The sequence below is a fragment of the Podarcis vaucheri genome (genome assembly GCF_965113315.1).
Source record: "Podarcis vaucheri genome assembly, chromosome: 2".
Lineage (NCBI taxonomy): Eukaryota > Metazoa > Chordata > Lepidosauria > Squamata > Lacertidae > Podarcis > Podarcis vaucheri.
In genome coordinates this window covers 111,052,002-111,079,850 of record NC_138760.1, presented here as the reverse complement: position 1 = coordinate 111,079,850, position 27,849 = coordinate 111,052,002, and the positions used below count along the sequence as shown (strand labels likewise).

At 51.0% G+C, this 27,849-nt stretch overlaps 1 protein-coding gene and 1 pseudogene across 2 annotated transcripts in view; both read left to right on the top strand.

Moving 5' to 3' along the window:
• The window catches only part of LAMB2 (laminin subunit beta 2), a 60,624-nt gene that overhangs the window by 23,476 nt on the left and 9,299 nt on the right, over positions 1–27,849 (top strand). Inside the window, exons 9-29 of the mRNA XM_082209179.1 lie at positions 140–328; positions 2,545–2,724; positions 4,896–5,008; positions 5,101–5,180; positions 6,584–6,719; positions 6,989–7,147; positions 8,149–8,276; positions 9,260–9,380; positions 9,482–9,674; positions 10,813–10,956; positions 12,553–12,784; positions 12,980–13,143; positions 13,414–13,638; positions 15,005–15,222; positions 18,026–18,122; positions 20,418–20,790; positions 22,521–22,705; positions 23,205–23,446; positions 25,130–25,333; positions 25,578–25,722; positions 26,359–26,566. Of these exons, the coding sequence (XP_082065305.1) occupies positions 140–328; positions 2,545–2,724; positions 4,896–5,008; positions 5,101–5,180; positions 6,584–6,719; positions 6,989–7,147; positions 8,149–8,276; positions 9,260–9,380; positions 9,482–9,674; positions 10,813–10,956; positions 12,553–12,784; positions 12,980–13,143; positions 13,414–13,638; positions 15,005–15,222; positions 18,026–18,122; positions 20,418–20,790; positions 22,521–22,705; positions 23,205–23,446; positions 25,130–25,333; positions 25,578–25,722; positions 26,359–26,566 (3,736 nt within the window). The remainder of the gene's footprint in view (positions 1–139; positions 329–2,544; positions 2,725–4,895; positions 5,009–5,100; positions 5,181–6,583; positions 6,720–6,988; positions 7,148–8,148; positions 8,277–9,259; positions 9,381–9,481; positions 9,675–10,812; positions 10,957–12,552; positions 12,785–12,979; positions 13,144–13,413; positions 13,639–15,004; positions 15,223–18,025; positions 18,123–20,417; positions 20,791–22,520; positions 22,706–23,204; positions 23,447–25,129; positions 25,334–25,577; positions 25,723–26,358; positions 26,567–27,849) is intronic.
• On the top strand, positions 16,631–17,769 carry LOC309525192 (ubiquitin-conjugating enzyme E2 Q2 pseudogene; annotated as a pseudogene). The gene has a single exon. The product of its transcript is annotated as a ubiquitin-conjugating enzyme E2 Q2 pseudogene (transcript).

Genomic DNA, 27,849 nt, shown 5'->3' with positions numbered 1-27,849 from the left:
GGGTCTTCTCCGCTGATCTTAATTCCCAGGGAGGGAGATGCCGTTTCAGATACCTGGGGCTGAGGTAATTTAGAGATTCACGTGGATTTGGGTGATGGGGGTTGGTGAGGTCAGGGATGTGATTGCCGCCTCTTGACAGAGTGCAACTGCAACGAGCACTCCCACAAGTGCCACTTCGACATGGCTGTGTACCTGGCCACGGGCAACAGCAGCGGCGGGGTCTGCGACGACTGCCAGCACAACACCATGGGCCGCCACTGCCAGCTCTGCAAGCCCTTCTACTACAAGGACCCCACCAAAGACATCCGGGATCCCAGCGTGTGCCGCGGTGAGAGCCTGCCGACTGTATCGGGGCGGGTGGCTGGGTGGAAATGGGGCTGGGGTCTGCATGTTTGCAGGGACGAAGGACCTTTCTTGTGGAAAGGGTCCCTCTTTCAGCACTGGGAAAGTAGCTGTTTGTGCTTCATAGGATGCAGGTGCCTGAATCAGCTGATGGCCTCTCCAAGGCTCAACTGACTCCCCATTCCTGCAGAACAGGAACTTGAAGGAGGAGCCTTGCTGAGGGCTTTAAATATTTAGGTTGCTGCGATGGATAATTTTAAAAAATCAGTTTATTTTATATAGCCAAAGTCCTTCACAGTGAATAACAGAGGGTCTAAGTATGGCATTCCTCTAAAACCGGCGGTGGGCAACCTAAGGCCTGGGGGCCGGTTGCGGCCCAATCTGCTTCTAAATCTGGCCTGCAGACAGTCCAGGAATCAGTGTGTTTTTACATGACTAGAATGCGTCCTTTTATTTAAAATGCATCTCTGGTTTATTTGTGGGGCATAGGAATTCGTTCATTTCCCCCCCAAAATGTAGCCCGGCCCACCACATGGTCTGAGGGATGGTGGACCAGCCCATGGCTGAAAAAGGTTGCTGACCCCTGCTCTAAAATCAGACAGCGTAAGGCTATAGAGATTACAGCATAAAATTTTTAAATTACAATGCTGGAGCGAAGATGTCAGAGCAGATTTGGCTGCCAGAGATGGCCTTAGTTTGCCAACCCATGCCTTGACTCTACTTAACTGCTTAACTTTGCCCTCTGCCTAATTCCCACAGCTTGCAAAGAGTATTGGCGTGTGGGTTTTGCGAGCAGAGCCTTTTTTTAAAAGGCCTGTGCCTGGCCTTGGCACGTTCCCTCGAAAGCTCAAGGCTCCACTGTTCAGCAGCGGTGCGGAGCGTGAGAATCTGCAAAGGTGGCAAGCCTGGAGTCCGGTTTCGGAAGCTAATGTGAAGTTGCCAAAGCCGAAAACTTCTATTTTGCATCACCAGGACCCCTTTCTTCCTGCACCTGCGGGTTGGGTGCCTCCAAACAAAGTGCTCTTTCTTTGCTGCCAAGTTAGCAGAGGCTGTCTTTGCGCAGACACCGCCGTGTGGTTGCAGCAGAGCTTGCTGAGATTTAATTAGGGCAAGGTTTCTGGGCAGGCTTGAGGACTAGAACCCCTCTCTTTAAGAGCGGAAATGATTTCACATTATAATAATAATATAATAATAATTTATTATTTATACCCCGCCCATCTGGCTAAGTTTCCCCAGCCACTCTGGGTGGCTCCCAATCAAATGTTAAAAACAGTACAGTGTTAAATATTAAAAACTTCCCTGAACAGGGCTGCCTTCAGATGTCTTTTAAAGATAGGATAGCTGCTTATTTCCTTCACATCTGAAGGGAGGGTGTTCCACAGGGTGGGCGCCACTAGCGAGAAGGCCCTCTGTCTGGTTCCCTGTAACCTCACTTCTCGCAATGAGGGAACCGCCAGAAGGCCCATGGAGCTGGACCTCAGTGTCCGGGCAGAACGATAGGGGTGGAGACGCTCCTTCAGGTATACTGGACCGAGGCTGTTTAGGGCCTTAAAGGTCAGCACCAACACTTTGAATTGTGCTCGGAAACGTACTGGGAGCCAATGCAGATCTCTCAGAACTGGTGTTATGTGGTCTCAGCGGCCACTCCCAGTCACCAGTCTAGCTACTGCATTCTGGATTAATTGCAGTTTCCGGGTCACCTTCAAAGGTAGCCCCACGTAGAGCGTGTTGCAGTAGTCCAAGCGGGAGATAACCAGAGCATGCACCACTCTGGCGACACAGTCCGCGGGCAGGTAGGGTCTCAGCCTGGGTACCAGATGGAGCTGGTAGACTGCTGCCCTGGACACAGAATTGATCTGCGCCTCCATGGACAGCTGTGAGTCCAGAATGACTCCCAGGCTGCGCACCTGGTCCTTCAGGGGCACAGTTACCCCATTCAGGACCAGGGAATCCCCCACCCCCGCCCACCCCCTGTCCCCCCAAAACAGTACTTCTGTCTTGTCAGGATTCAACCTCAATCTGTTTACGGTTTAAGAACCCCAGCTCGGCACAGCAGACCCGTTTTCCCACGAAGGGAACAGATCTGTTCCAAGGAAGTGGCGTGGTTTTCTTTTCTTACTAGTTTAGGTAGACAGGGTAGGGGTGAGCGGCTTCTCTTTGCGCCTTTAATCGTTCGGTTTGCTCTGCGCCCGCCCTTGACAGCCTGCGACTGCGACCCCGACGGCACCCTGGATGGCGGGGTCTGCGACACCCACGACGACCCGGCGCTGGGGCTGATTGCTGGGCAGTGCCGCTGCAAGGAGCACGTGCAGGGAGTCCGCTGCGACAAGTGCAAGACCGGCTTCTTCGGACTCAACGCGGAGAACCCCCAAGGCTGCCAACGTAGGTATCTCCAATGGGGTTTCCCTGGCCATATCCAGCTCCTTTATCTGAGCCCTTTAGATGTGGTTCTGGGTGGGCAGCTTAGCCAGTGCAGCGCACCGCATAGACCAGTGGTTCTCAAAGGTTTGTGGTGCGCCACACTGGTCAAAGAAACATTTCAGTGTAACGCAATACACCATATTTTTTTGCTCTATAAGACGCACCAGACCACAAGACGCACCTAGTTTTTGGAGGAGGAAAACAAGAAAAAAAAATATTCTGAATCTCAGAAGCCAGAACAACAAGAGGGATCGCTGTGCAGTGAAAGCAGCAATCCCTCTTGCTGTTCTGGCTTCTGGGATAGCTGTGCAGCATACATTCGCACCATAAGACGCACACACATTTCCCCTTATTTTTTAGGAGGGGAAAAGTGAGTCTTATAAAGCAAAAAATATGGCAGTTTTTTTGTTATTTTTTAAATAGTTTGCAGGGCATTTATTTATTTATTTATTTATTTATTTATTTATTTATTTGATACAGCAAGAAAAGAAAAAAAGAGAAAACACAAATACCAAATTACACACAGGAAGAACAATAGATGCAGAATTTCCTTAACAAACAATAAGACATAAATTGGTCTTAACACTAAAGACCCAACCTCCCGTCTATTCCATATTTCGATCTCATATAACTTATTGCCAATACACACTTTTTTATTTTATTGAATTTATATACCACCCTATACCCGGAGGTCTCAAGGTGGTTCACAGGATAAAATCAAAATATAAAACCACAAAATACATAAATAAAACAAAACAAAACAGCCCAATAGCCCCTCCCCCAAATATATATATTTCTGATATCACCAATGATGGTTTGTTTGCCTTTCTGCTGGTCATCTTTAGGGTTAATTATAAGGGTAAAATATTTTCCATTGTTTTAAAATCAAACAGATATGACATTCCGGTATTTCTGAAAGAAACGTCCTCTATAATGTATTTCTTTAAAACCTTGTGATAATTCATTATTACCACAAGACAAAGCTACCTGCTGAATAGCTAACTGTTGAATATCTCAGCAGAGCAATCCTTGTGTTTTCACTGGTAATCAGTATAGAAAAATGATTATCTGGGGGTTAAGCCATCAAATGTAAAATGAGAACCTGCAAATCTTTTCAAAATAAGAGCAAGAGCATCAAGTGATACCGAGGACGATCCCAGGACAATGCTAGGAGCTGTTTCTTTTCATTTTCCAATGTATTTCTTATCAATAAAAAAATTGGTATGACATGAGCAAGTTTTTATTCTGAACAGTGGCGTAGCATGGGTTGTCAGCACCCGGGGCAAGGCAAGTAATTTGCGCCCCCTAACCCTAACCCCCAGATGTTGCGCCCGGTGCGGCCGGCCCCCCCTGCACCCCCCACGCTACGCCACTGATTCTGAAAGTGTGGCCCAGAGAACCACGGGCATAGAGTGCAAGACAGGCTAACCACAAGCTAGTTAGACTTCAGTTCCCATCATCCTTGACTCTTGAAAAGGCTCGCTGGGGCTGATGGGTCCAAAAATTTGGATGGCGCCAAGTTAGGGAAGGCTGGCACAAGACTTCGACTGGGGAGACCTGTGCTCAAATCCCTACACATTCCTGTAGCTCGCTCTCAGGACAAAAGTCTATAAAAGTGTTAATGGCGTAATCTCATTTTATCTGTTGGTTGTGGGCAACCCTGAACTCCTGTTTGAAGGAGGTGTGGGATGAAACCAGTGCTATTTTTCCAGAAAAAGAGGTGCTCACGGAACTCACCATGATCTCGTGTTCTCTTATCATGGCAATGGCACCCACCTTAGAGGTGCCAGAACTGAGTTCAAGTGAGTTCCAGCTGAAAAAAAGTCCTGGGTGTAACAAATCTGAGTGAGTGCGTAATTAATTCTACAGATTGATGTTTGTTCCAGTTCAGCAGTAAACAGCAGAATTTCTCTGATCTGTGCCTAGAAATAATGGGACAAGTGTGGATGAGCTCAGAGTCAACTGGATCACCTCTCTCTCTCCCTCCCCCCCCTCTCTCTCCTGGCTGGCTGGCACTTTCAACTCTTAATAGATTCATGAGAGAAGGCTTGCTCTTGCAGAAGCCATGCTGGCGCTGCTTCATCAAGGCTTGTTCTTCTATGCACTTGTTATTTTTGTCTTTAACCCACCAGGCTGCCAGTGCGACCCCCGGGGCACAGTGCAGGACGGGCCCCAATGTGACGCCATTGCAGGCGACTGCTTCTGCAAACGTTTGGTGACCGGGCGCAGCTGCAACCAGTGCCTGGTGAGTAACAGGCTGCCCTGCTTCCCCCCCCCTTTCCCTTTGCTTGCCCCCCCCCCGACTGGCTGACACATAATTGTGTCTCTTTTTTTCAGCCGGAGCACTGGGCTCTGAGCCCTGACATTCATGGCTGCCGGCCTTGCGACTGTGACGTAGGGGGTGCCCGCGACAACCAGTAAGGGGGCGCTGGAGAAAGCGTCATGGGTGGGTGGGGGAGGCTGAGGAAGGTGGGATTGGGAGCACGATTCCAACAAGGGGCCCTTGAGGAGGCAGGGTAGGATAGAAACCCAATAAGCAATAGGTAAAGGTAAAGGGACCCCTGACCATTAGGTCCAGTCGTGGCCGACTCTGGGGTTGTGGCGCTCATCTCGCTTTATTGGCTGAGGGAGCCGGCGTATAGCTTCCAGGTCATGTGGCCAGCATGACTAAGCCGCTTCTGGCGAACCAGAGCAGCGCACGGAAACGCCGTTTACCTTCCCTATTTATCCACTTGCACTTTGACGTGCTTTCGAACTGCTAGGTTGGCAGGAGCAGGGACCGAGCAACGGGAGCTCACCCCGTCGTGGGGATTCGAACTGCCGACCTTCTGATCGGCAAGCCCTAGTCTCTGTGGTTTAACCCACAGCACCTCCCAATTTCCCCAATAAGCCATACCATAGACCAAAATGTGGGCTTTGCAAACCAGCTGAGGAGCAATCTCTTTGCATGAAAAGGACCTGCAGTGAGTTTTCCTGCAGTTGCTAGAAACTGCAGGAAGGGGCAGGGCTCTTGCCCTTGGGTCCTGCTCTTGGGCTTCCCACAGGGCATCTGGGGATCTGGGGTGCTGGCCTGATCCAGCTCAGCTCTTCTGCTCTCTAGCCCATATAGGAGGGTTTGCGAGAGGCACGGCATTATCTGCTGTGCCAGAGATAGGTCACTTTGCAGGGAGAGGTGAGGAAAGAGACAGAGCCCTCCCCTCCTCTTTATTTGCTCATTTATTTATTGAATTTCTACCCCTGTCTCTCTGCTAGGGAACTCAAGGCAGCAAGCAATGGGGTTCCCAGGCAGTCCATTGGCCAGAACTGAACTTGCTTAGCTTTATTCAGCAAGGGGGGAGCCTCCCAGCGCCTTCCATGCAAGGCCCTTTTAGCTTGGTATTGGAGGAGATGGAGAGAGAAAAATGATTTGGGGCTGTAGTTAATTCGCACTTTCCAAAACAATAGCGGACTGAAATGCAGGCACCTTTCAAAATTTGCATTTCTCCAAACCCTGCAGTTCTCCGAGCGAGTAATGTGTGCAAAAACGCATGTGCCGGGGGGAGAATTGTGCCTAACAAACGCATTCAAGGAGGGGGGAATTGCTTTGCAAAAATGTGTCTATTGGCGAAAATTGTACATTGGGAGAAAATCATCAATGAATTTTCAAGAGGACTTGAAACAAACCGAATTGGAAATGTGGAGAGCGAGACATAAGTGTAGAAAAATGAGGAGCTGGAATAGACGGACTTGCCCATCCCTGGACCGCAGGAGGCAGGTGAGCGTGTTCTCATGGGCTTGAACCGCCTTCCCCGTTTGAGCCTCCCACGCTGCCTTGCTGCAGGTGTGCCATGGAGACGGGGCAGTGCCACTGCCGGAACCACATGGTGGGCAGGCAATGCAGCCAAGTGCAGACCGGCTACTACCACACCGCGTTGGACCATTATACGTATGAAGCGGAAGAGGCCCGGCTTCTCCAGGTGAGGACGTTTGGCCTGCAGTTGCTTAAATGCAGGGGTGTAGGAAAGTGTTCTCTGCTGAGTACCGACAGTAGTGTCTAACCTGACCGGCAGCGGCTCTCCAGGGTTTCGTAGAGTTGGAAGGGGACCCTAGTCCAAGCCCGTCTGGATGGCTGGGGCTGATGGGAGTTGTAGTCCAAGAGCATTAGCACCAGGTTAGCAACAACTAACTAACCACTAACTAACTAACTAAGAGAAGCACAAAGTCTTATGGATCTTTCTCTTGGCAGGGAGCTGAAGTCATGGAGCGTGTGCACCTGACGGGCCACCCAGCTACGTGGACAGGGCTGGGGTTTGCCCGGGTGCTGGAGGGTGCTGTGGTGGAGTTCCAGGTCAACAATGTGCCCTTCTCCATGGAGTATGACATTCTGCTGCGCTATGAGCCTCAGGTGCCTCTGCTTTTGCCTACTGTCCTACAATACTTCTGCTCCATTCATAAAGAAACGGGGGATTTGCAGTTTGGGCTTCCGATCTTCACATATATATCAAACTCTCTAATGAAGCATTCAGAGCTTTACATGAAGTTCAGAGCAAGTGTTTCTCGGGGGAATAAATAAAGTTTTGTCTCTGCCCCGCTTCGTTCCCCTGGAAAACCTGCTCCTTAGCACTAAATCAGAACGAATGGAAATCTACTGAGAATCCGATTACCGTTTATTCTGATTTAGTGCTAAACCGCGGGTTTTCCTGGGGGGAAGTGGCAGGCAAAAGGATGTGTGGATGAGGCCTTAGTCATAGCCATCCATTTCAGTGGGTCTGTTCTGAGTAAAGCTTAGCTGAATATCACCCAATAGGTCAGCGACATACGAAGCTTTAGCAAGAAATACTATATTCCAATTAAATAATAAAATTCCTTCCAGTGGCACCTTAGAGACCAACTAAGTTCGTTATTGGTATGAGCTTTCGTGTGCATGCACAATTCTTCAGATACTGAGTGTGCATGCACACGAAGGCTCATACCAAGAACTAACTTAGTTGGTCTCTAAGGTGCTACTGGAAGGATTTTTTTTTGTTTGTTTCGACTACGGCAGACCAACATGGCTACCTCCCTATATATATTCCAGTTAAGAAGTCTAATCCCAGAATTCAGCTTTTCAGAGTTCAGAATGTTCTGAGCTTCAGCTTGAAGAAATGTAAACTTTGAAATCATTCGGAATTCAGTATTGCCTTTGCCCCTGAGTTCCCAAATCTTCCAGGTCTGTTCTGGATTTCAAGGCAGGCTTCTCTTCCCACCTGGCCTGGAGATACCCGGAGTGGAACCTGAGGCCTTTTGCACTCAGCTACGGCTGTTCCCCCTAAAACAAACAAAAAAAAAAACACCTTAAGGGCTGTTTCTGAGGGGGTGCCATCTTAGTCTCGGCCTGCCACACTGTAAGTCCTCCTTTTTCCTCAGCTTCCAGGAAAGTGGGAAGAGGTGAAAGTGTCTGTGGTCCGGCCTGGGCCCATCCCCACCAGCAGCCCCTGTGGGAACACCATCCCTGCGGACGATGTCATGACAACCGCTTTGCCACCCTCATCCCGGTGAGTGATGAAAAACATACAATTCTCCCCTCTCCCCCCTTCTCTCTCCCCACCTCTCTTTTCCTCTCCCCCCCCCTCAACCTTATACCATATACAGCATTCACGTCTCGCGTTGAATATAACTGATCTGTAGAAATGACTTTATAATCTGAAAAGAGAGACAATGTACAGTGGTACCTCGGTTCTCGAACGCAACCCATTCCGGAAGACCGTCCGAGTTCCGAAACGTTCAAAAACCAAGGTGCAAAGGATGGTCTTCAAATTTCATTGAGGAAATTGAGAAGCACGCAGAAGAAGCCGTTCGACTTCAGGGGCACGTTCAAAAACAGAAGCATTTACTTCTGGGTTTTCGGCGTCCGAGTTCCGAAACATTCGTCAACAGAAACGTTTGAGAATCGATGTACCGCTGTATGTATGTTCTTTTGTAAACCCAAGAAAATCTCTAATAAAAGCAATTTTAAAAGCCAACCAGGAATTAGTGGTCTCACCCTGGGAGAACTTCCTTTCCCTGCCTCTCACACAGGCTCCTTCCAGAGGTCTGCTGAAGTCAGCAGCGCCTTCCCATCCGTTGCAGGGGACAAAGCAGGCTGCCCAGATGTGCCAGTCAGTGGGGCAGGCGGTTCCTTCTCATCCTTGGCATTCAGGAAGATGCCATAGGATCATCACACACAGCAAAAAAACATGCCGGGCCCTCTGCTCGCCTTTGCTGTAAATAGGCCCTTTCTTTGGAGAGCCAGTGCGGTGTAGTGGTTAAGAGCGGTAGTCTCGTAATCTGGGGAACCGGGTTCGCGTCTCCGCTCCTCCACATGCAGCTGCTGGGTGACCTTGGGCCAGTCACACTTCTGTGAAGTCTCTCAGCCCCACTCACCTCACAGAGTGTTTGTTGTGGGGGAGGAAGGGAAAGGAGAATGTTAGCCGCTTTGAGACTCCTTTGGGTAGTGATAAAGCGGGGTATCAAATCCAAACTCTACTTTGTTCTGTAGGTTTGTGGTGCTGCCCCAGCCAGTCTGCCTGGAGCAAGGGCTCAGCTACACCATCCGGGTAGAGTTCACCCGCTACGGAGGACGTGACCATTTGCAAGGGGCTGCGGTGCTGCTGGACTCTGTAAGTACTGAGACTCCGGTTGCATCTTCTGTAGGGGGAACCGTGGCCTGCTGCAAATAACACCTCCTCTCTGCCTCCCTCTTGCCCCCCTCCCTGCTCAGCTGGTCCTGATGCCACGCTATTCCTCCCTGGAGATGTTCATCGCTGGGGACGCCGCCTCCATCGCCCGCAAGGAGACCTTTGAGCGCTACCGCTGCGCCCAGCAGGCTCGGCCCGTGGTTAAGGCGCCGACGCCGGAGCCTTGCGTCACCTTGCTCACCAGCATGTCGGCCATCATCCACCAGGGGGCACTACGTGAGTTTTAAAAACAAGCAACTACCACCAACTCACAGGGACGCGGGTGGCGCTGTGGGTTAAACCACAGAGCCTAGGACTTGCCGATCAGAAGGTCATCGGTTTGAATCCCCGCGACGGGGTGAGCTCGGTCCCTGCTCCTGCCAACCTAACAGTTCGAAAGCATGTCCAAGTCCAAGTAGATAAATAGGTACCACTCCGGCGGGAAGGTAAACGGCGTTTCCGTGCGCTGCTCTGGTTTGCCAGAAGTGGCTTAGTCATGCTGGCCACATGACCCAGAAGCTGTACGCTGGCTCCCTCGGCCAATAAAACGAGATGAGCGCCGCATCCCCAGAGTCGGCTACGACTGAACCTAATGGTCAGGGGTCCCTTTACCTTTACCTTTTACCACCAACTCACCATGCAATACATCCTTACTGCACAGGTAGACCAGGAATGGTTTATCTATGGCCCTCCAGACTCAAACCCCAGTGTGGCCAGTGGCCTGGGGTAATGGGAGCTATATTCCACAGGTTGCAGTAGAGGCTTTCGCTCGCCCTAGCAAGCAATGGAAATGTTCCCAAGTGCTACAGGGGGTTCAGGGTGAGCTGAGAGAGATGGTACCCAAAAGGCCCACACTAAAAGGGAGCAATGCTGCGCCACATCCTTGATAGGTTGCATGCATGGGTGGGGCTGCCCTTGCCACAGAGATAATGCTTCTCGCCATCTTATACTGGAGTGGGCAAGCTGGGGGCGTGTTGGCAGCTGCCTTTGGCTTAGCCAGATGACTGGCCCAACGGCCTGCAACGCTGGAATCTTTTGCCTAGCATGGGGCTCGAACTCACGACCTTGAAATCAAGAGTCTTATACTCTACCACCTGAGCCATGTAGGCCTATACTGCCTTGCAGCAGCTCTCTAGGGTTTTGGGCAAGATACCTTCTCAGCCCTGCCTGGAGATTCCAGGGATCGAACCAGCAACCTTCTGCACGCAAAGCAGAGGCTCTGCCGCTGAGCTACTGCTGTTACAGCCTCCCTCAATGTCTTTCACAGGCCCTTTTATGTATATCAGAGGAAGAGAGGCTCCTGCTGGCTTGTAGCAGAAGGGCGCCTCTTTCCTTTCGTTCTCCTGCCTCCTACTCACTCTCCCTTTGCCCCCAGCCTGCCTGTGCAGCCCCCAGGGGTCGCTGAGCTCCGAGTGCCGTCCGGATGGGGGGCAGTGCCAGTGCAAGCCTCACGTCGTGGGACGCCGCTGTGAACGTTGCTCCCCCGGCACCTACGGCTTTGGGCCCGGTGGCTGCAAAGGTGAGTATAATTCAGGTTCTGACCTTTCCTCCCCAAACCCTTTCGTCTTTCCTTTTGAAAGCAGGGGCCGGTCCTCGCTGGGCTCCTGCGTTTCAGTCAGTGCTGATGTAAACAGTCTGCTAGTACAGAACCGCTGGGAATAGAAAGCTGTCTGGTCTCCTCTTGCTCCTGCTGTTGCACCAAAGTGCAAACCGCATTTGAAATTCCTTCTTGGGTTGCAGAAGAGGAGCTGCTTGCAGAGTTGGGGATGGAGGAGCAATATGGGGGGAGGAAATGATAACACGCCCCTGCCTCCCTCTTGCTCCTCCACCCACTATTAAACCCTCCCAGTAGCAGCTGACAGGGCAGGGGTGCTTACCTGACCTCCTGTCACCTGAGACACCACGACTCACCCAGAAGGGGGCAGGTAAGGCAGCGGTGAGGTCAGTGCAGTGCAAATGCACCAATGGAACCAATCCTGCACTTGCACCATGCTGACCTCCCCACCACCTCGCCTCTCCCTCCCAGTAAGTTGCAGTGATGCAGGTGGCAGGAGGTCAGGTAAGTGCGCCTGCCCTGCCAACTGCTGCAAGGAGGGCAGAAGGAACAAGAAGAGACTGAGACAAACCACGAACCCGGGTTTGGTCAGCATGCTAAGCCAAACCATAGTTTACATCACAACAACCCAGCTGCAACAGGACCAGAGGAAAAGCAAAGTGACTCAATCTCCTCACCTTATGTTTGCACCTTCACAGAATTCGTGGTTTGTCTTAGTGTTACGTGCAAACGAGCTCACTCTGCTTTTTACTTTCCTCAAGACAGCTTCTCTATTATAGATATTGTAGCACTTGCACGCAAACTACAGGATTCGTTTGGGTTTTTTTACAAAACTGGAGCAGCTGTGCATTTCTGTAGATGCCCTCTTTATTTTTCTCTCTGTCCTTTGATGTACCTCTTCGTCCTGCCGTTAGCTGATGGACGCTGCAAAAATCTGAAATGATCGGGTTCAGGAAAAGATTGTGCGAGTGCATTAATTTTATTTTTTTAATTTTTTTTATAAATTTTTATTAGTTTTTCACAATTTATATTAACACAAACAATACAGAGTACAAACATACAAACACAAAAACAAGCATGTATAATTTCATATCCAATTTTTCTTAAAACTTATTTCGCTGACTTCCCCATACCTCCCCTTTCTGCATTCCAATTCCCAAGTTTTTTCAGCAAATCCTCCCCTTAATCTTATGCAATTTTTCCTTTTCTTTTCTTTTACTTGATCTTATACAGCTGTAACCCCTTACTTTCTATAACCACAACATTTTAACATTCATTAATTTTACAGTATTTCTTAAGATAAATTTTGAAGCGAGTGGATTAATTTTAATGCAAAGCAAGCACGTTTCCGTTCTGTGATTTGCATAATTGGATGTTGAAACTTCTTGGCACAGACTGCGAAGCACCTTAGCAGACACAGGTGAAGGGGGGGGTTGCATATATGGGGGGGGGCGGCATGTGATGAGCAGGGCAGGAGGCGTCCACGGATCGTTACCTTGTGTGTCAGGAGGAGCAGCGGCTGGGAGCGTGTGCGTGACTTCTCCCCCTCTCCCCTTGCAGTGTGCCAGTGCAACAGCGAAGGCTCTCTGAGCGGTTTCTGCGACAACTTCAACGGGCAGTGCCCATGCCAGCCTGGTGCCTTTGGGCCGCGCTGTGACCACTGCCAGCCTGGCCACTGGGGCTTCCCCAGCTGCCGCCCATGCCACTGCAACGGGCGCTCAGAGGAATGCGACCCGCGGACGGGCAGCTGTTTGCATTGCCGGGGCCACACAGAAGGAGATCGATGCCAAAGGTGAGCATCCTGGGACAGCCCCCGGTGGAAGTAGGGGGTATATCCATGTGTATGAAGTCCAGAGGGAAAGGCCTCCTGGCAAGGCCTAACAGCCAAAGGACCAAACCACGATCTGCAAACAGCCCTGGGCATGAACCCTCACACCAATGGCAACGAATATGTTCCTCAAACCCTTTTTGTCCCCCCAAATTGCAGTTGCGTGTCCGGATTCTATGGGAACCCATCGCTGGCCTCAGGGGGCCACTGCCGGCCCTGCCCCTGCCCTGAGGCACCAGGCTCCGGACGCCATTTTGCTGCTTCTTGCCGCCAAGATGGCCGCTCTGGGACAGTAGTTTGTAGCTGCCTCCCAGGCTATACAGGCAAGTCCAACTTTCTAGTGCCCTGTAGCCCTAGGATTGGGAGCTTGAGAGGAGATGAGGAAGGGGTGTAACAAAGACAGAAGCCCACATTGTAACCTCCTTCTCAAGTCATGCTTCTCTGGGAACATGAGTGCATTGGTAGACCTGTGGTCACAGTTTATGTGTGTATTGCAGTGGAGATTGGGGACCGGGCTCCTTTTACCTCACACAGCGCCTTTTACCTCATAAACGATGCCCTTTATCTCACACGGCGCCTTTTACCTCACACAGGCCCGCGCTGTGACGCGTGCGCTCCCGGTTACTACGGCAACCCTTGGCAGGCCAGGGGGCAGTGCCAGCCCTGCGCATGCAACAGCAACATTGATGTGGCAGATCCGGGATCTTGTGACCAGCGCACAGGCCGCTGCCTCCGCTGCCGCTACCACACCGAGGGCGACCAGTGCCAACACTGCCAGGGAGGCTATTATGGGGATGCCACACGACGCACCTGCCGCCGTGAGTGCCTCTTGGGGAGAGAGATGTGTTTTCCATCTGGTTCATGGTGCTCCCATCGCTACCTGCCTAACCTTGCCTCTTGGTGGCCCTTCAGTAAGCGAAAGAGGATCAGGCCTCAGGCTTCCCGATTATTTTGTCAACAGCCGGCCTGTTAATTTTATGGGGGAAGGAGATCACCGCAAACACTCAGGGCTTATGGTCCCGGGGCCAGCTGCACCTTAAATCTTAACCACATATCATTTTAGTTACAGGTAGGTAGCCATGTTGGTCTGCCATACTCAAAATAAAAGTTTGGTAATGAGTTGCAATTGGTAATGAGTTGCAATAGACTGGAAAGAGAAGCTGCTGAATTGCAACTCATTACCAAACTCAAAACCATGGAGAGACCTGGTTTGAACAAAGACATTGGATTCTTATCTCATTATACATGACTAGCCATTTTTCACCTTCTCACCCCTTGCCTTTTCCTGGAAGACCTATTGCAGTCGGTAAGAGTCGTCAACAGGCTCATCTCAGCTATCTGCCAATCTCCCATTCCCACCACCCTTCTGAGTAATACCCCTCCCCACCTTCTCACTATATAGAAGGATCTGGCAACTTCTGTTTCAGTGTATCTGAAGAAGTGTGCATGCACACGAAAGCTCATACCAAGAACTAACTTAGTTGGTCTTTAAGGTGCTACTGGAAGGAATTTTTTTATTTTCACATATCATTTTGTTATTCCCAAGTTCGGATCTCAACAAAATCGTTAACTGCGAATGAAACCCCCTAAGGCACCCACGTCCCCTTCCCGTAAGTAAGGCCACTTATATTGAGACCCAAGAGGAAAGCTTGTCTTCAAAAAGCTGCGAGGAACTTGGTTTTCTAATTCAGTATCTGGCATATTTCAGAGGACCAAGAATGTGAGCTTCTTGTTTCTTTTTTAAAAAAATAGGAAAGGGGGGGAAGAAACAAAACACAAAAATCCAGTTTCCTCAGGATTGCCAATAAATGTGACTAGTAATGTTGCTGGCGCTAAGGTGCAGTGATAAGAAGGAAGGCTTCTTTGCCTTCCACACAGAACAAGGATGCTTGTGGGGAACAATTTAGGAGTCCGATTATCTGCAATGCCCCTTTGTGCCCCATATCGCCCCTCCACACACGCACACAGACACCGCAGTACCTTGCTGAAGTGTGAAAGCTGCCTAGCTTTCTAATGCCCCAATGAGGCATGGCTTCTTTTTAAACCTACATGACTGCATATTTAATGTTTGTCCCGATCCATTGCTTCGCCCTCCAAGCGGAGCCTCTTTTTCTTCGACCTGCCATTTTGAAAGCACCGGTGTTTCTTTTGTGTGTAGTGTTTCTGTGCCTTCCCTCCCTGCAGGCTGTTCCTGTAACTTCCTGGGCACGGTTCGCAGCCAGTGCCCGTCACAGGACCAGTGCCAGTGTGAGCGGTACAGCGGGCAATGCCAGTGCCTGCCCAACGTCCAGGGGCAGAACTGCGACCGCTGCGCTCCCAACTTCTGGAACCTGGCCAGCGGTCAAGGCTGCCAGCCCTGCGACTGCCACCCACAGTACTCCCTGAGCTCAGCTTGCAATCAGGTTAGGATGGGAAGCTGCGTGCCGGGCGAGGCTGGGAGCCTCCAGGGCAGGAGCGGGAGGGAAGCATTTTCTTCTAGGGAAGCTTCTGAGGGCCAGGGATCAGCAGAAACAAAGGTGGCTGAAACCGTGAAAGTAAATGTGTACCTTTGCAGGCTGATTTCTGCACTCCCATTGCTTCCATCCTCAATCTAGGCAGGGGGTGGGCCCAGCGGCGTAGCGTGAGTTGTCAGCACCCGGGGCAATGCAAGTAATTTGCGCCCCCTAACCCGGGGCAAGGCAAGTAATTTGCGCCCCCCAACCCCTAACCCGCCGCGTCAGGTGATCTGAGGCGAGTTGCCACTGGCGCTGCCGCCCAAACGACGCCGCTTGCCCGGAGGAGGAGGGGGGAAGAGAGGCGAGGAAAATGCAACATGGCCCAGCAGCTGCAGCAGCAGCGGCGGAGGCGCGGCTGTGAGGAGGCGGGGACCGCGGCGAGCGCTGAGAGCCGCTGCCTGCCGGGCGCCTTCAGCCCGGACGCACGCACAGCTCGTCGGTTCCACGAGACATGCGGCTCTGCTACAGCCTGCGCCCGAGGCTGTTCGGCGACTCCGGAGGCAGCGAGCGCCCCCCCCCAGATGTTGCACCTGGTGTGGCCGGCCCCCCTTGCACCCCCACGCTACGCCACTGGGTGGGCCAGATGACTCTTTGGGCCCCTTCCAAAGCTACAGTTCAAAGATACAAAGGGGGGGGCGTGCAAATCAGGGCCAGTAACAGGAGTGGCTTGGGGAGGTAGAGAGGTCTGGAGGGCCTCTTTATCACACCCCTGATCTGGTGCAAAGCTGTGTTAGAAAGGAGGGGAGTGGAGAGCATAGGAACACAGGAAGCTGCCTTACCCCAAGCCAGCCCTTTGGTCCATCCAGCTCAGTAGCGCCTACACTGACTGGCAGCAGCATTGCAGGGCCTCAGACAGAGGGTGCTGCCAGCCCTTCCTGGAAATACCAGAGGTAGAACCTGGGACTTTACGCATGCTAAGCAGTGGATGGTGAGCGGTGGCGGTGTTGGCGTTGCAAGGCTCCCAACTGCAACATCACGGAGTCATATCCCTCTTCACCGCCAATAACGTTTGTGGAATCAGATGACCCCAACTTGACTTCAGTATTGGAGCGTTTAGATGATATTAAAAAGAGCAGTACTCTGTTTCTCCAACAATTGAAACGATTGATATGCGACCTCTGCAGACTATATACCCGTATTTTTCGCTCTATAAGCCGCACCAGACCACAAGATGCACCTAGTTTCTGGAGGAGGAAAACAAGAAAAAAAATATTCTGAATCTCAGGAGCCAGAACAGCAAGAGGGATCGCTGCGCAGTGAAAGCAGCAATCCCTCTTGCTGTTCTGGCTTCTGGGATAGCTGCGCAGCCTGCATTCGCTCCATAAGACGTACACACATTTCCCCTTACTTTTTAGGAGGGAAAAAGTGAGTATTGTAGAGCAAAAAATACGGTAATCTTCCCCAGCATCCCGATGTTGAAATGTTATATCAACCATTGCCGACTGGCCAGAATGGAACAATGGAAGAGGTTACATCAGAAGAAGAGGAGGAGGAAGATACGGGTGAAGATATTGATCTGGATCATTATGATATGAAGGAGGAAGAACCTGTCAATGGAAAGAAGACAGAGGATGATGGCATTGAGAAAGAGAATCTGGCAATCCTAGGAAAAATCCGAAAGAGTCAAAGGCAAGACCATCTAAATGGTGCAGTCTCTGGGTCTGTCCAGGCTTCAGATCGACTTATGAAACAACTCAGGGATATATATAGGTCACAGAGTTACAAGTCAGGGATTTATTCAGTGGAACTTGTAAATGACAGCCTATATGACTGGCATGTCAAACTTCTAAGGGTTGGTCCTGACAGCCCATTGCATAGTGATCTTCAAGTCTTAAAAGAAAAAGAAGGTGTAGAATATATTTTGCTCAACTTCTCTTTTAAGGATAACTTTCCCTTTGATCCTCCGTTTGTGAGAGTGGTCCCTCCTCCGCACACTGGCGGGTATGTTCTCGGTGGAGGTGCATTATGCATGGGGCTGCTTACTAAACAGGGTTGGAGTACAGAATCTGTCATCATGCAGATCAATGCCACATTAGTGGAAAGGAAAAGCCAGAGTACAGTTTGGAGCAAATAAGAACCAATATAACCTAGCAAGAGCACAGCAATCCTATAAATCTCTAGTACAGCTACATGAGAAAAACGGCTGGTTCACACTTCCTAAAGAAGATGGTTAACATTGTGGACATTTCATACACTTGGACCAATGTCAGTAAAAGATTTTCCTTCCAACACAGATTCAACTATGAATGCCCCTATAACAGCCATACTGAAGATTCTAGCTCATAGATAACTAGTGGAAAATCTGTTGACTGACACATCCAGTTTAAGCTACAGCTGTACGATTCTGCTCTTCTGTCAAGTATCTTCAACTGAACAGTTTTAAAACTTTATTGTCCCCATGAATTAAGCATACCAATCCCCACTCCATTTTAGAGTGTTAATCCTTCAAACTGGGCTCTTACCGGTCATTAAGATCTCCCCCCTTTTATATGCACTTATTTGTCCTTCCTTTGTCCTTCCTTACACCCAGCTAGGGCTAGGGGCTGAGAGGTAGTGTGAAGCAGTGGTTAGGGTGCCCGGTGAGGATCCAGATCTTTGCTTTTGTACCCTGGCAACGGCTTCCGTGTCTCACTTTTCCACGGGGCAGGGTACAAAGGGCTCGCTTTGGGGAGTTCTTGAAGTTGTCATGCAAACTGCGCCTGCCTTGTAGTTTACAGGGCAATGCCAATGTCGGCCAGGTTTCGGGGGCCGCAGCTGCTCGGAGTGCCAGGAGAACCATTGGGGGGAGCCCAGCCAGCAGTGCAGAGGTGAGTGCTGCGTATTCTGAAACCCTGCCGTTGCTCTGGGCTGTGCAGGGATCCTGAAAATGTGTTTATTTCATTTAAGCGAGTTTCTGGTCTTGATGCCCATGAAGGTGATGGTTTGGATTCCGAGAACTATGAATTAAATTATGTTTGCTCAGAGGGGTTTACCCCTATTTCACATTTCAGCCCCTTTCACCTCTCCCCCCCAAAATGACACTTCCTAAGGGTCAAGAGATGCTCCAGAATTGGGTTCCTTCTGCTTGCACAGAAGGAACTCTTCAGTCCAAGCCGTTGTTTAAGAAAGGGGGATCTTCCTACTTCATTAGATTCTCAAAGGCTGACATTTGCATCCCAGTTTCAGCAAACTCGCCGGCTAAACATCCAGCACTTCATCTGACTCTCACTTCCTGCCCAAATTGACGTTTTTCTGCCTAGTCCACTCTCTGAAGGACACGACTCACTAAAAGGCTGGGTATCCAATCTCATACCAATATGCTTGAAAGTGTGAGGGTGGCGCTGTGGGTTAAACCACAGAGCCTAGGACTTGCAGATCAGAAGGTCGGCGGTTCGAATCCCAACGACGGGGTGAGCTCCAGTTGCTCGGTCCTACTTCCTGCCAACCTAGCAGTTTGAAACCATGTCTCCTGCCAACCTAGCAGTTTGAAACCATAAATAGGTACCTCTCTGGCGGGAAGGTAAACCGCGTTTCCGTGTGCTGCTCTGGTTCGCCAGAAGCGGCTTAGTCATGCTGGCCACATGACCCGGAAGCTGTATGCCAGCTCCCTTGGCCAGTAAAGTGAGATGAGCACCGCAACCCCAGAGTCGGCCGCAACTGGACCTAATGGTCAGGGGTCCCCTTTACCTTTACCTAATATTTCAAGCAACGACGTTTGAGATCAACTCAGCTTCTTGATTCTGTTATGAAGCCATTTGGAGTGGGCGATTTAATACTAGATCACACTCTACTAGCACACATGGTTGAAATAATAGGAATGGCATTTAAATAGGCAGAGCTAGGAGAATGTGTTTTTTACAAAGAGCGATTTGGAGACCCTGGGTTCAGACTATTAAGGGATTTGTTTCTTTGGCTATGCTTTCTGGAAAGGTGTGAGGGTGTATCCCTAGTTGGCAAAGAAAGGGGTTGTTGGTTGGAGACACAGAGCACATTGTCGTAGGAGAACTCTGCTAGAGGAAGGAGGGATACCCACTTGCTGTGCTGGTAGCCGACATAACGACACAAATATTGCTGTAAAGTCATGTCAGTTTTCTCCAACTAGGCATTCATCGCAGGATGGCGGGTGGACAAAATGCACAGTTCCACTGCCAGCATCTGCATGAACTGGGCTGTGAGCTGGGTACCTTTGTCAGAGACGATCCCCGGCAGTAGCCCATGCAGCTTGAAAATGTGGTCTATATTACCAAGCGTTAATATCGAGATGTGGAAAATATGGAAACAACAAGGAGAAGCAGGACTAAGATGTGGAGATATGCTCCAGAGATCCAGACTGCGGGGAACCCCAAGAAATTAATAAATACAATTTGGACTATAATTTGATCTTTTTTATTTTATTTTTTGTTTTTTTAATTGAAGTATTATGATTGGATATTAATTATTATTATTATTATTATTTATACCCCACCCTCCCCAGCCAAGACTGGACTCAGGGGGCTAACACCTGATACAAAAACAAATTGACTGAAACACAACTTAAAAACAAGATTAAAATATAACATTAAAATATTAAAATACAGCCTCATTTCAACGGAAACTCAAATCAAATACTTTTTGGGGGATGAAAATGTCAAGTCTTCACCAAGGTTAACTTTCCAGACTGGTCCTACATGGGCCAGAAAAATTGGATGTTTTTAATTGGATTTTTTTTTTTAATGATTTATTTTTTTAAAAAAGAAAAATGTGGTCTACAAAGAGTTGGGTGGTTTCCTTGGAGGTGGGGGAGCCCTTTATGTGGGATGAAGCCCTTGGAAGACGCCACGTGCGAAGGAATAACTCTCTCTCTCTCCTTTACGGCGTTTTTGGAGAGCCAGTGGGGTGTAGTGGTTGAGAGCGGTAGTCTCGTAATCTGGGGAACCGGGTTCGCGTCTCCGCTCCTCCGCATGCAGCTGCTGGGTGACCTTGGGCCAGCCACACTTCTGTGAAGTCTCTCAGCCCCACTCACCTCACAGAGTGTTTGTTGTGGGGGAGGAAGGGAAAGGAGAATGTTAGCCGCTTTGAGACTCCTTCGGGTAGTGATAAAGCGGGATATCAAATCCAAACTCTTCTTCTCATGTTGCGTGCAGCCTGCGACTGTGACCCTCGTGGGATCGAGAAGCCGCAATGCCACCGCATCACTGGGCACTGCTCCTGCCTCCCGGGGGTCTCGGGTGTGCGCTGCGACCAGTGCTCCCGAGGTTTTGCCGGCGAATTCCCCGCCTGCCAGCCGTGCCACCAGTGCTTTGGGGACTGGGACCGCATTGTGCAGGATTTGGCCGCTCGCACCCGCAGCCTGGCGCAGCGCGCCCAGCAGCTTCAGCAGACGGGCCTCACCGGGGCATTTGAGGGCACCTTCCGCCGACTCCAGGACAAGCTGAGTGCGGTCCAGGCCATCGTCAATGCCCGCAACGCCACCGCCAGTGCAATCACCCACCTCTTGCAGAATATGGATTCGCTGCGGTGAGTGACGGGTGGCCTTGGTACCTGTACATGTGCAGAGGAAATGGACCTGGCTGGAGCCTAGGAGCAGTGGGTAGGCAGAGTAGCAACTGAGCTGCTGCATTCAATTTTTGTCTTTTGTTTGTCTTCTCCCAAAGAATCCCAGGTACCATAGTTTGTTTTGGGAGCTGGGCTTCTCCCTCTCCCTCTCTCTCTTCTTACATTTTTTTACAGTGGTACCTCGGGTTACATACACTTCAGGTTACATACGCTTCAGTTTACAGACTCCGCTAACCCAGAAATAGTACCTCGGGTTAAGAACTTTACCCCAGAATGAGAACAGAAATTGGGCGGCAGCAGCAGGAGGCCCCATTAGCTAAAGTGGTGCTTCAGGTTAAGAACAGTTTCAGGTTAAGAACGGACCTCCGGAACGAATTAAGTACTTAACCCGAGGTACCACTGTATTTGCAAGTTTCTCAGATTAAAACTTTACCTTCACATATCGAACGTACAACATAGACACAAGATTCCCAAAGAATCTCTAGGACTTCCCTCCTCACCTTTGTGGGTCCTGTTGTTAATCATTTCCTCCTGCATCTTTTATAATAGGCCACATCTTTTACATCTCCGTTGTTTCCAAAACTCACCATTAAACTACAAGTGCTATTCTAATCCTACTAACGATTTTAACTGTTTATACAATGGTTTTTAAGATAGGTTATAAATTTCCCCCATTCCTTATTAAAATTTTGGTCTTTCTGATTTCTGATTCTTCTGGGTCTTTAGCCATTTCAGCATAATCCATCAACTTAATCTGCTATTCTTCTCTGGTATGGGCTTTATCTTCTTTCTATCTGTGGGCCAATAACATCCGTGCAGCTGTGGCTGCATACATACCGTATTTTTCGCTCTATTGGACGCAGTTTTTCCTCTCCAAAAATTGAGGGGAAATGTGTGTGCGTCCTATAGAGCGAATGCAGGCTTGTGCCATAGCCGCACGCAACCCCTCCGGCAGGGAGAGGCTGCATGGGGCTATGGCTTCTTTAGCCCTGCGCAGCGTCTCCCAGCAAGGAGAGGCTGCACGGGGCTAAAGGGGAAGCCAAAACAGCGAGCGGGATCCATCCTGCTCGCTGCCTTGCCTGCTTCCATAGCTGCGCACAACCCCTCTGGCAGGGAGAGGTTGTGTGCAGCCTGTACGCTGCTCTTTGGGGCTGGGGGAATATTTTTTTCCTTGATTTCCCCCCCTAAAAACTGGGTGCGCCCTATGGTCCGGTGCGCCCTATGGTGCGAAAAATACGGTAAATATTTTTTCTGCTCCCTTGGGATTTCGGCACCTAGAATTCCTAAAAGAAAGGCTTCAGGGTTGTTGTTTTTTAGAAAAGGTTGTTAATTTCATTTCTCTGAAGAGCAGCAGTGGGTGGTTTAGTCCTGGGTGGCAGTGCACCTCTTTCCCCACTGAGAGCCAGTGTGGTGTAGTGGTTAAGAGCGGTGGACTCATAATCTGGTGAACCGGGTTCGCGTCTCCGCTCCTCCACATGCAGCTGCTGGGTGACCTTGGGCCAGTCACACTTCTGTGAAGTCTTTCAGCCCTACTCACCTCACAGAGTGTTTGTTGTGGGGGAGGAAGGGAAAGGAGAATGTTAGCTGCTTTGAGACTCCTTCGGGTAGTGATAAAGCAGGATATCAAATCCAAACTCTTCTTCTCTTCTTCGTCTTCTCCCTCCCGCTTCTCACTTACGTCCTCACACCAGGCAGGAGATTGCCGATGTCACAGAAACGCTGACCAGCCTGGAAGGGTTGCTGACGGCCACCCAGGACAGGAACTTCAACGCCAACCATGCTCTAGGCACGCTGGAACGCGGCGCCCGGGCCCTGAACCTCAGCCTGGCAGACCTTGCGCGCCAGCTGGAGGCGCTCAAGAATGCCAATGTGCTGGGTAAGTGCGTGTCCAAAGTGACGTAAGAAACATACTCCCCCCACCCCCCATTTTTACCCAGCCCTTTCGTCTAACGTAGAATTGCAGTTCTCCCCCTGGCCCCACACCCTTTTGACTTGCAGCCTCTGCTCATGAGCCAGAGTGGAGGCTAAGCATGTATAGGGAAGTTTTTAATGTTTCATGCTGTTTTTTTATATTTCACTGGGAGCCGCCCAGAGTGGCTGGGCAACCCAGTCAGATGGACGACATATATATTATTATTATTATGGGGGTTTCCCATAGGTCTAGCACAGGCTTCCTCAACTTCGGCCCTCTAGATGTTTTGAGACTGCAATTCCCATCATCCCTGACCACCGGTCCTGCTAGCAAGGGATCATGGGAGTTGTAGGCCAAAAACATCTGGAGGGCCGAGGTTGAGGAAGCCTGGTCTGGCAGAAGAGATGCCCAGCAAGGGCCTCATAGTCCTGTTCTTTAATCCCGCCCCCACTTCCCCCGGCAGGAGCCTATGACAGCGTCCGCCAGTCCTTTGTCCAATCGCGGGAAGCGGAACACCGGGCCAACGCTTCCACGGTGGGTTTCTCCAGCCCTGTCGGCCAATCGGCCGCATCCCGGCGACGCACGGAGCACCTGATGGCAGCCCGGAGAGACGCTTTCAATCGGCAGAATGCAGCCAACCGGCGAGCCCTGACCGACCTGTCGACACGCGTTCGAGGGCTGAGTCTGCATCGGATCAATGAGAAGGTGGGTCGGGAAGCTGGGAAGGAAACACCACAAAGCAAAGCGTGTGAGAGCCAGAGATGGGGAACCAGAGGCCTTCCAAATACTGCCAGGCTTCCAGCTCTCATCGACTCCGGCCAGGGGGACTAATGACACGGTGGGTCACAGTCTCCCCGCATCCCTGAGGTAGCCAGTCAGGTCTTGGTTGAGGGGAAAGGTGAGCTCAATAACTTTTCAGACCGCGCTGTTAATGTTCTGTTGGTATTTTACTGCGAAATGTTATTCTGTGGTACTTCGATGTGCACATCTTCTCTGTGAACCGCACGGAGCAAAGGCGAGGAACCTTTTCCCGCCTCTTGAGGGCCACATTCTGTTCTGAACAAGCGCCTGAAGGCCACACGCCAGTGGTTGGGCAGAGCCAGAGGCAAAAATGGCCGGAGCGAGGAAGGAAACATTTTGACAGCAGGCGAGTGTCAGGGACTGGTTGGACGCAGAGGAATGGTGAGGGGGGAACCGGCTGGGGAACCCCCAAGGGAAGAAGACTCAGGGACTAGTGGTGAGATGACAATGAGTGGTCAGAGGGAGAAGACTGGGAGGAGGTTGTCAGAAGCTGAAGAGGTAACAGGGTTCAGCGAGTGGAGGGAGTCTGTGGCAGAAAGAAGTCCAGAATCAGAGGTAGAAGAGGGAGCAGGACTGTGGGATGAGGGAGGCCAAGAGGCAGAGAGGAGTCTGGCTGGTGAAGAGGCCTTCCTGCTGTGACAAGCTCCCCTCCCTTCCTGGTCTCCCAGTACCAGGAGAGGCATGAAGAGGGCGGAGGAGAAATCAGCGTCACATAGTTACACAAGTGCAGCCTCAGATTGCTTAGGGGAAACCCTGGAGGACTTAGGCAGCTGTGGAGAGGCAGAGCCCTTCATCTCCGCAACTGCTCCATAGGGGCAAGACCTACTGAAGAAGAGCTGCTGCGCCCACTGGGCCAGACTCTCCCGTGCCAATCCTGGTGTGTGTGTTGTTTTTTTTAAAAAAAACTTATTTCATGTGATATACTGCTGGCAAGTTTCTTCATGCTTCCTCCAACGTTCTTGTGCTGGTCCCGAGGGTTAACCGTGTGGCGAGGTCCGAGTCCAGTCCGAGGGCGAGGGTGTGGTATGGAGGCTGTCTGTCAAAGCTGAAACGGGGTCCAAGGCAGGGAGTCGGGTGAGGTCAGGAGCTCCGGCAGAAGAGCAGGACAGGGTGCAGGCAGGAACAGGCTACCAACAATTTTGCTCCCGCAATTTAGGCCTGGGGCTGGCTGGCTGGCTTTTATCTGCCCCGCGGCATAGGGCGGCCCCGGTCCACAGGTGACTCGCCTCTCCTTGCCTGGAGGCGAGCACTCCTCCTGAGGGAACTTACTTCCCTCCGCCTCTCTGCCCTGAGCCTCTGCAGCTCAGGAGAGGCTGGAGGGTTACCGGACCCAGAGGCAACCTCCTCTTCCCCTGACGGGGCTGAGAGTGGAGCACCTACAGGCAATGGGTCCTCCATCCCCTCAGGAGCCAGAGCAGACTCAGCTGGTGCCCTCACTTGAGGATCCAGCACAGGTGAGGACCCTTCAGGCTCAGGCCCCAGCCCCGGCTCAGCTGGTTCTGGAGGTGGGGACTCCTGTGCAGGCTGGGATTCCTCAGGTTCAGCCTCCAGGTCCGAATCCCAGGCCATCACAGCTCTCTCCTCTAGGTGTGCGGTGCTCCAGGGGACGCCCCCTGCTCCAGCAGCCCCTGCGGAGGTGCTGGTTGCCGTGACGAAGACGGCCGGCGCCACTGCGGGGGCCTCAACTGCAACGGGGCCGTGGCCACGGCCGACAACGCGCTGGATCGAGCCCGCCATGCCGAAGGGGAGCTGCGCCGCGCTGTGGCTGACGTGGATGTCCTGCTGCGTCAGGTAAGCCATTGGAGGGGAGCTGCAGAGCTCAGTGTTATAGGCAAGGTAACCCATGAGAGCCTTTACGTTTGCACACATTTCGTTTCATCGGAAAGACCAACAGCATAAAGGCCTGGACGCGGGTCTCAAGGCAGGAAACAAGAGTTAGCTCTGGCTCTGTTCCTGGAATGCAATGCTCCCTGCATTCCCTAGGCTTCTGCTTCCCCCTGCTGGCTGACCAGGGGACCTGGTGTGTCCTTTGCAGGTGGCCGAGGCAAAGGCAAGGGCAGGTGAGGCGAAGCAGAGGGCACAGGCCGCGCTGGACAACGCCAATGCCACCAAAGCCCGGCTGGAGCGCTCCAACAAGGAACTGCGGGACCTCATCCAGCAAATCAAGGGGTTCCTGAATCGTAAGTGCAGGATATCCGGCTGCCCCCTACGCCAGTCCATTATTTTATTTTGTTCGATGTCTTTCTCAAAAAGACAGCTCGTGTAACATACAGTACATCACATGCCGTAAAATGCCACTTTTAAACAGCTCCCCCCCCCCAAAAAAAAGATTTATGGGAGCTATAGTTTGTTAAGGCTGCTGAGAGCTGCAAGGAGACCCCATTATTCACCCTCACAGATCAACAATTCCTAAAGTAGCTGGAGAGTCGACCCCTCCTCACAAGGAGCTCTCGCAAAGAATAAACAAACAAGTGCCCAAAAAAATTCAGAAAGCAATCTTAATGTTGAAAATAATAAAATGAAAGCCAGTTACGTTCATGTTCCTGCCAAAAAGGGAAAGGGAAAATTCCATACAAAAAAGTTAAGAATGCCGCTGCACCTCCTTATGCAAGTTCCAGGCAGGGCCGTGGGGCAAGGCAGGTGGACGTATTTATCCCTTTATGGTTCCAGCAGTGTGTGTGTGTGTGTGTGCAGTGGGGGGTATTCAGACAGGGATGAAAGAAATGGCAGAGGGGACCTTTGCAGTGGGTCTTGCGAGAAGCAGGGGCTTGCCGTTCTACCCGTCTGTAGCGCTGACTGACCCATCCCTCACACAGTTGACGGAGCCGACCCTGACAGCATTGCTCTGGTGGCCTCCCGCGTGCTGGAACTCTCCATCCCAGCGTCCCCCGCACAGATCCACCACCTCGCTGAGGAGATCAAGGAGCGCGTCAGCAGCCTGGCCAACGTGGACGCCATCTTGGACCAAACGGCGGGAGACGTGCGTGTGGCGGGACAGCTGCTGCAAGACGCACGCCGCGCCAAGTGAGTGTGCGAGGGCCGGAGAGGACGTGTGATGGAGGCTGCTCCTGTCGGAGCCAGAGGAGAGGCCATGGGGACAGAACTGTGCTCCCCTTGGTCCTCCTCCCTTCATGAGCAGCAACTAGTTATTCAGCAAAGGGAAAGGAAGATGGGGGAGCGTAGGAGTTTGCTCCGCGGGACCAGCACCCTGTCAGGAGTCTCCACAGCTGCTGTTAAAACCTGAACTGATGGTGGGCTTATTATTAGGTTTGAACATGGGTTCAAATCCCCCCCTCCATGAAGCTCACCATTGGGTCTTAGGCTGAGAGAAAATAACCTCCTTTGTTAGGTGTATTTGTTAGGTGTATTGCGGCAGCTAAAAAAGCCAATGCAATTCTGGGCCGCATCAATAGGAGTATAGCATCTAGATCAAGGGAAGTAATAGTGCCACTGTATTCTGCTCTGGTCAGACCTCACCTGGAGTACTGTGTCCAGTTCTGGGCACCACAGTTCAAGAAGGACACTGACAAACGGGAACCTGTCCAGAGGAGGGCAACCAAAATGGTCAAAGGCCTGGAAACGATGCCTTATGAGGAACGGCTAAGGGAGCTGGGCGTGTTTAGCCTGGAGAAGAGGAGGTTAAGGCCATGATAGCCATGTTCAAATATATAAAAGGATGTCATATAGAGGAGGGAGAAAGGTTGTTTTCTGCTGCTCCAGAGAAGCGGACACGGAGCAATGGATCCAAACTACAAGAAAGAAGATTCCACCTAAACATTAGGAAGAACTTCCTGACAGTAAGAGCTGTTCGACAGTGGAATTTGCTGCCAAGGAGTGTGGTGGAGTCTCCTACTTTGGAGGTCTTTAAGCAGAGGCTTGACAACCATATGTCAGGAGTGCTCTGATGGTGTTTCCTGCTTGGCAGGGGGTTGGACTCGATGGCCCTTGTGGTCTATTCCAACTCTATGATTCTATGAAGTTAAATGAGGAGAATTGTGAAGCACTGTGCACATCAGATACTGCTAGAAACATGGTGATGAGAGGCCCTTTCATATGGCTGTGTTATAGGAGCTGAACAGAGTACAAGGGTTGGGTGGTCACTGTTTGGGCTAGTTTGCCATCTAGGCTCAAATACAGGAGTGGTTTAGATGCAAGGAGGGCCAAACTCTCACTGATGTGGGGAAACATGGAGGCAGCTGTACAATTAGCCTTTCAAAAGCAGCGTAGTACAGTGGTACCTCGGGTTACATATGCTTCAGGTTACAGACGTTTCAGGTTACAGACTCTGCTAACCCAGAAATAGTACC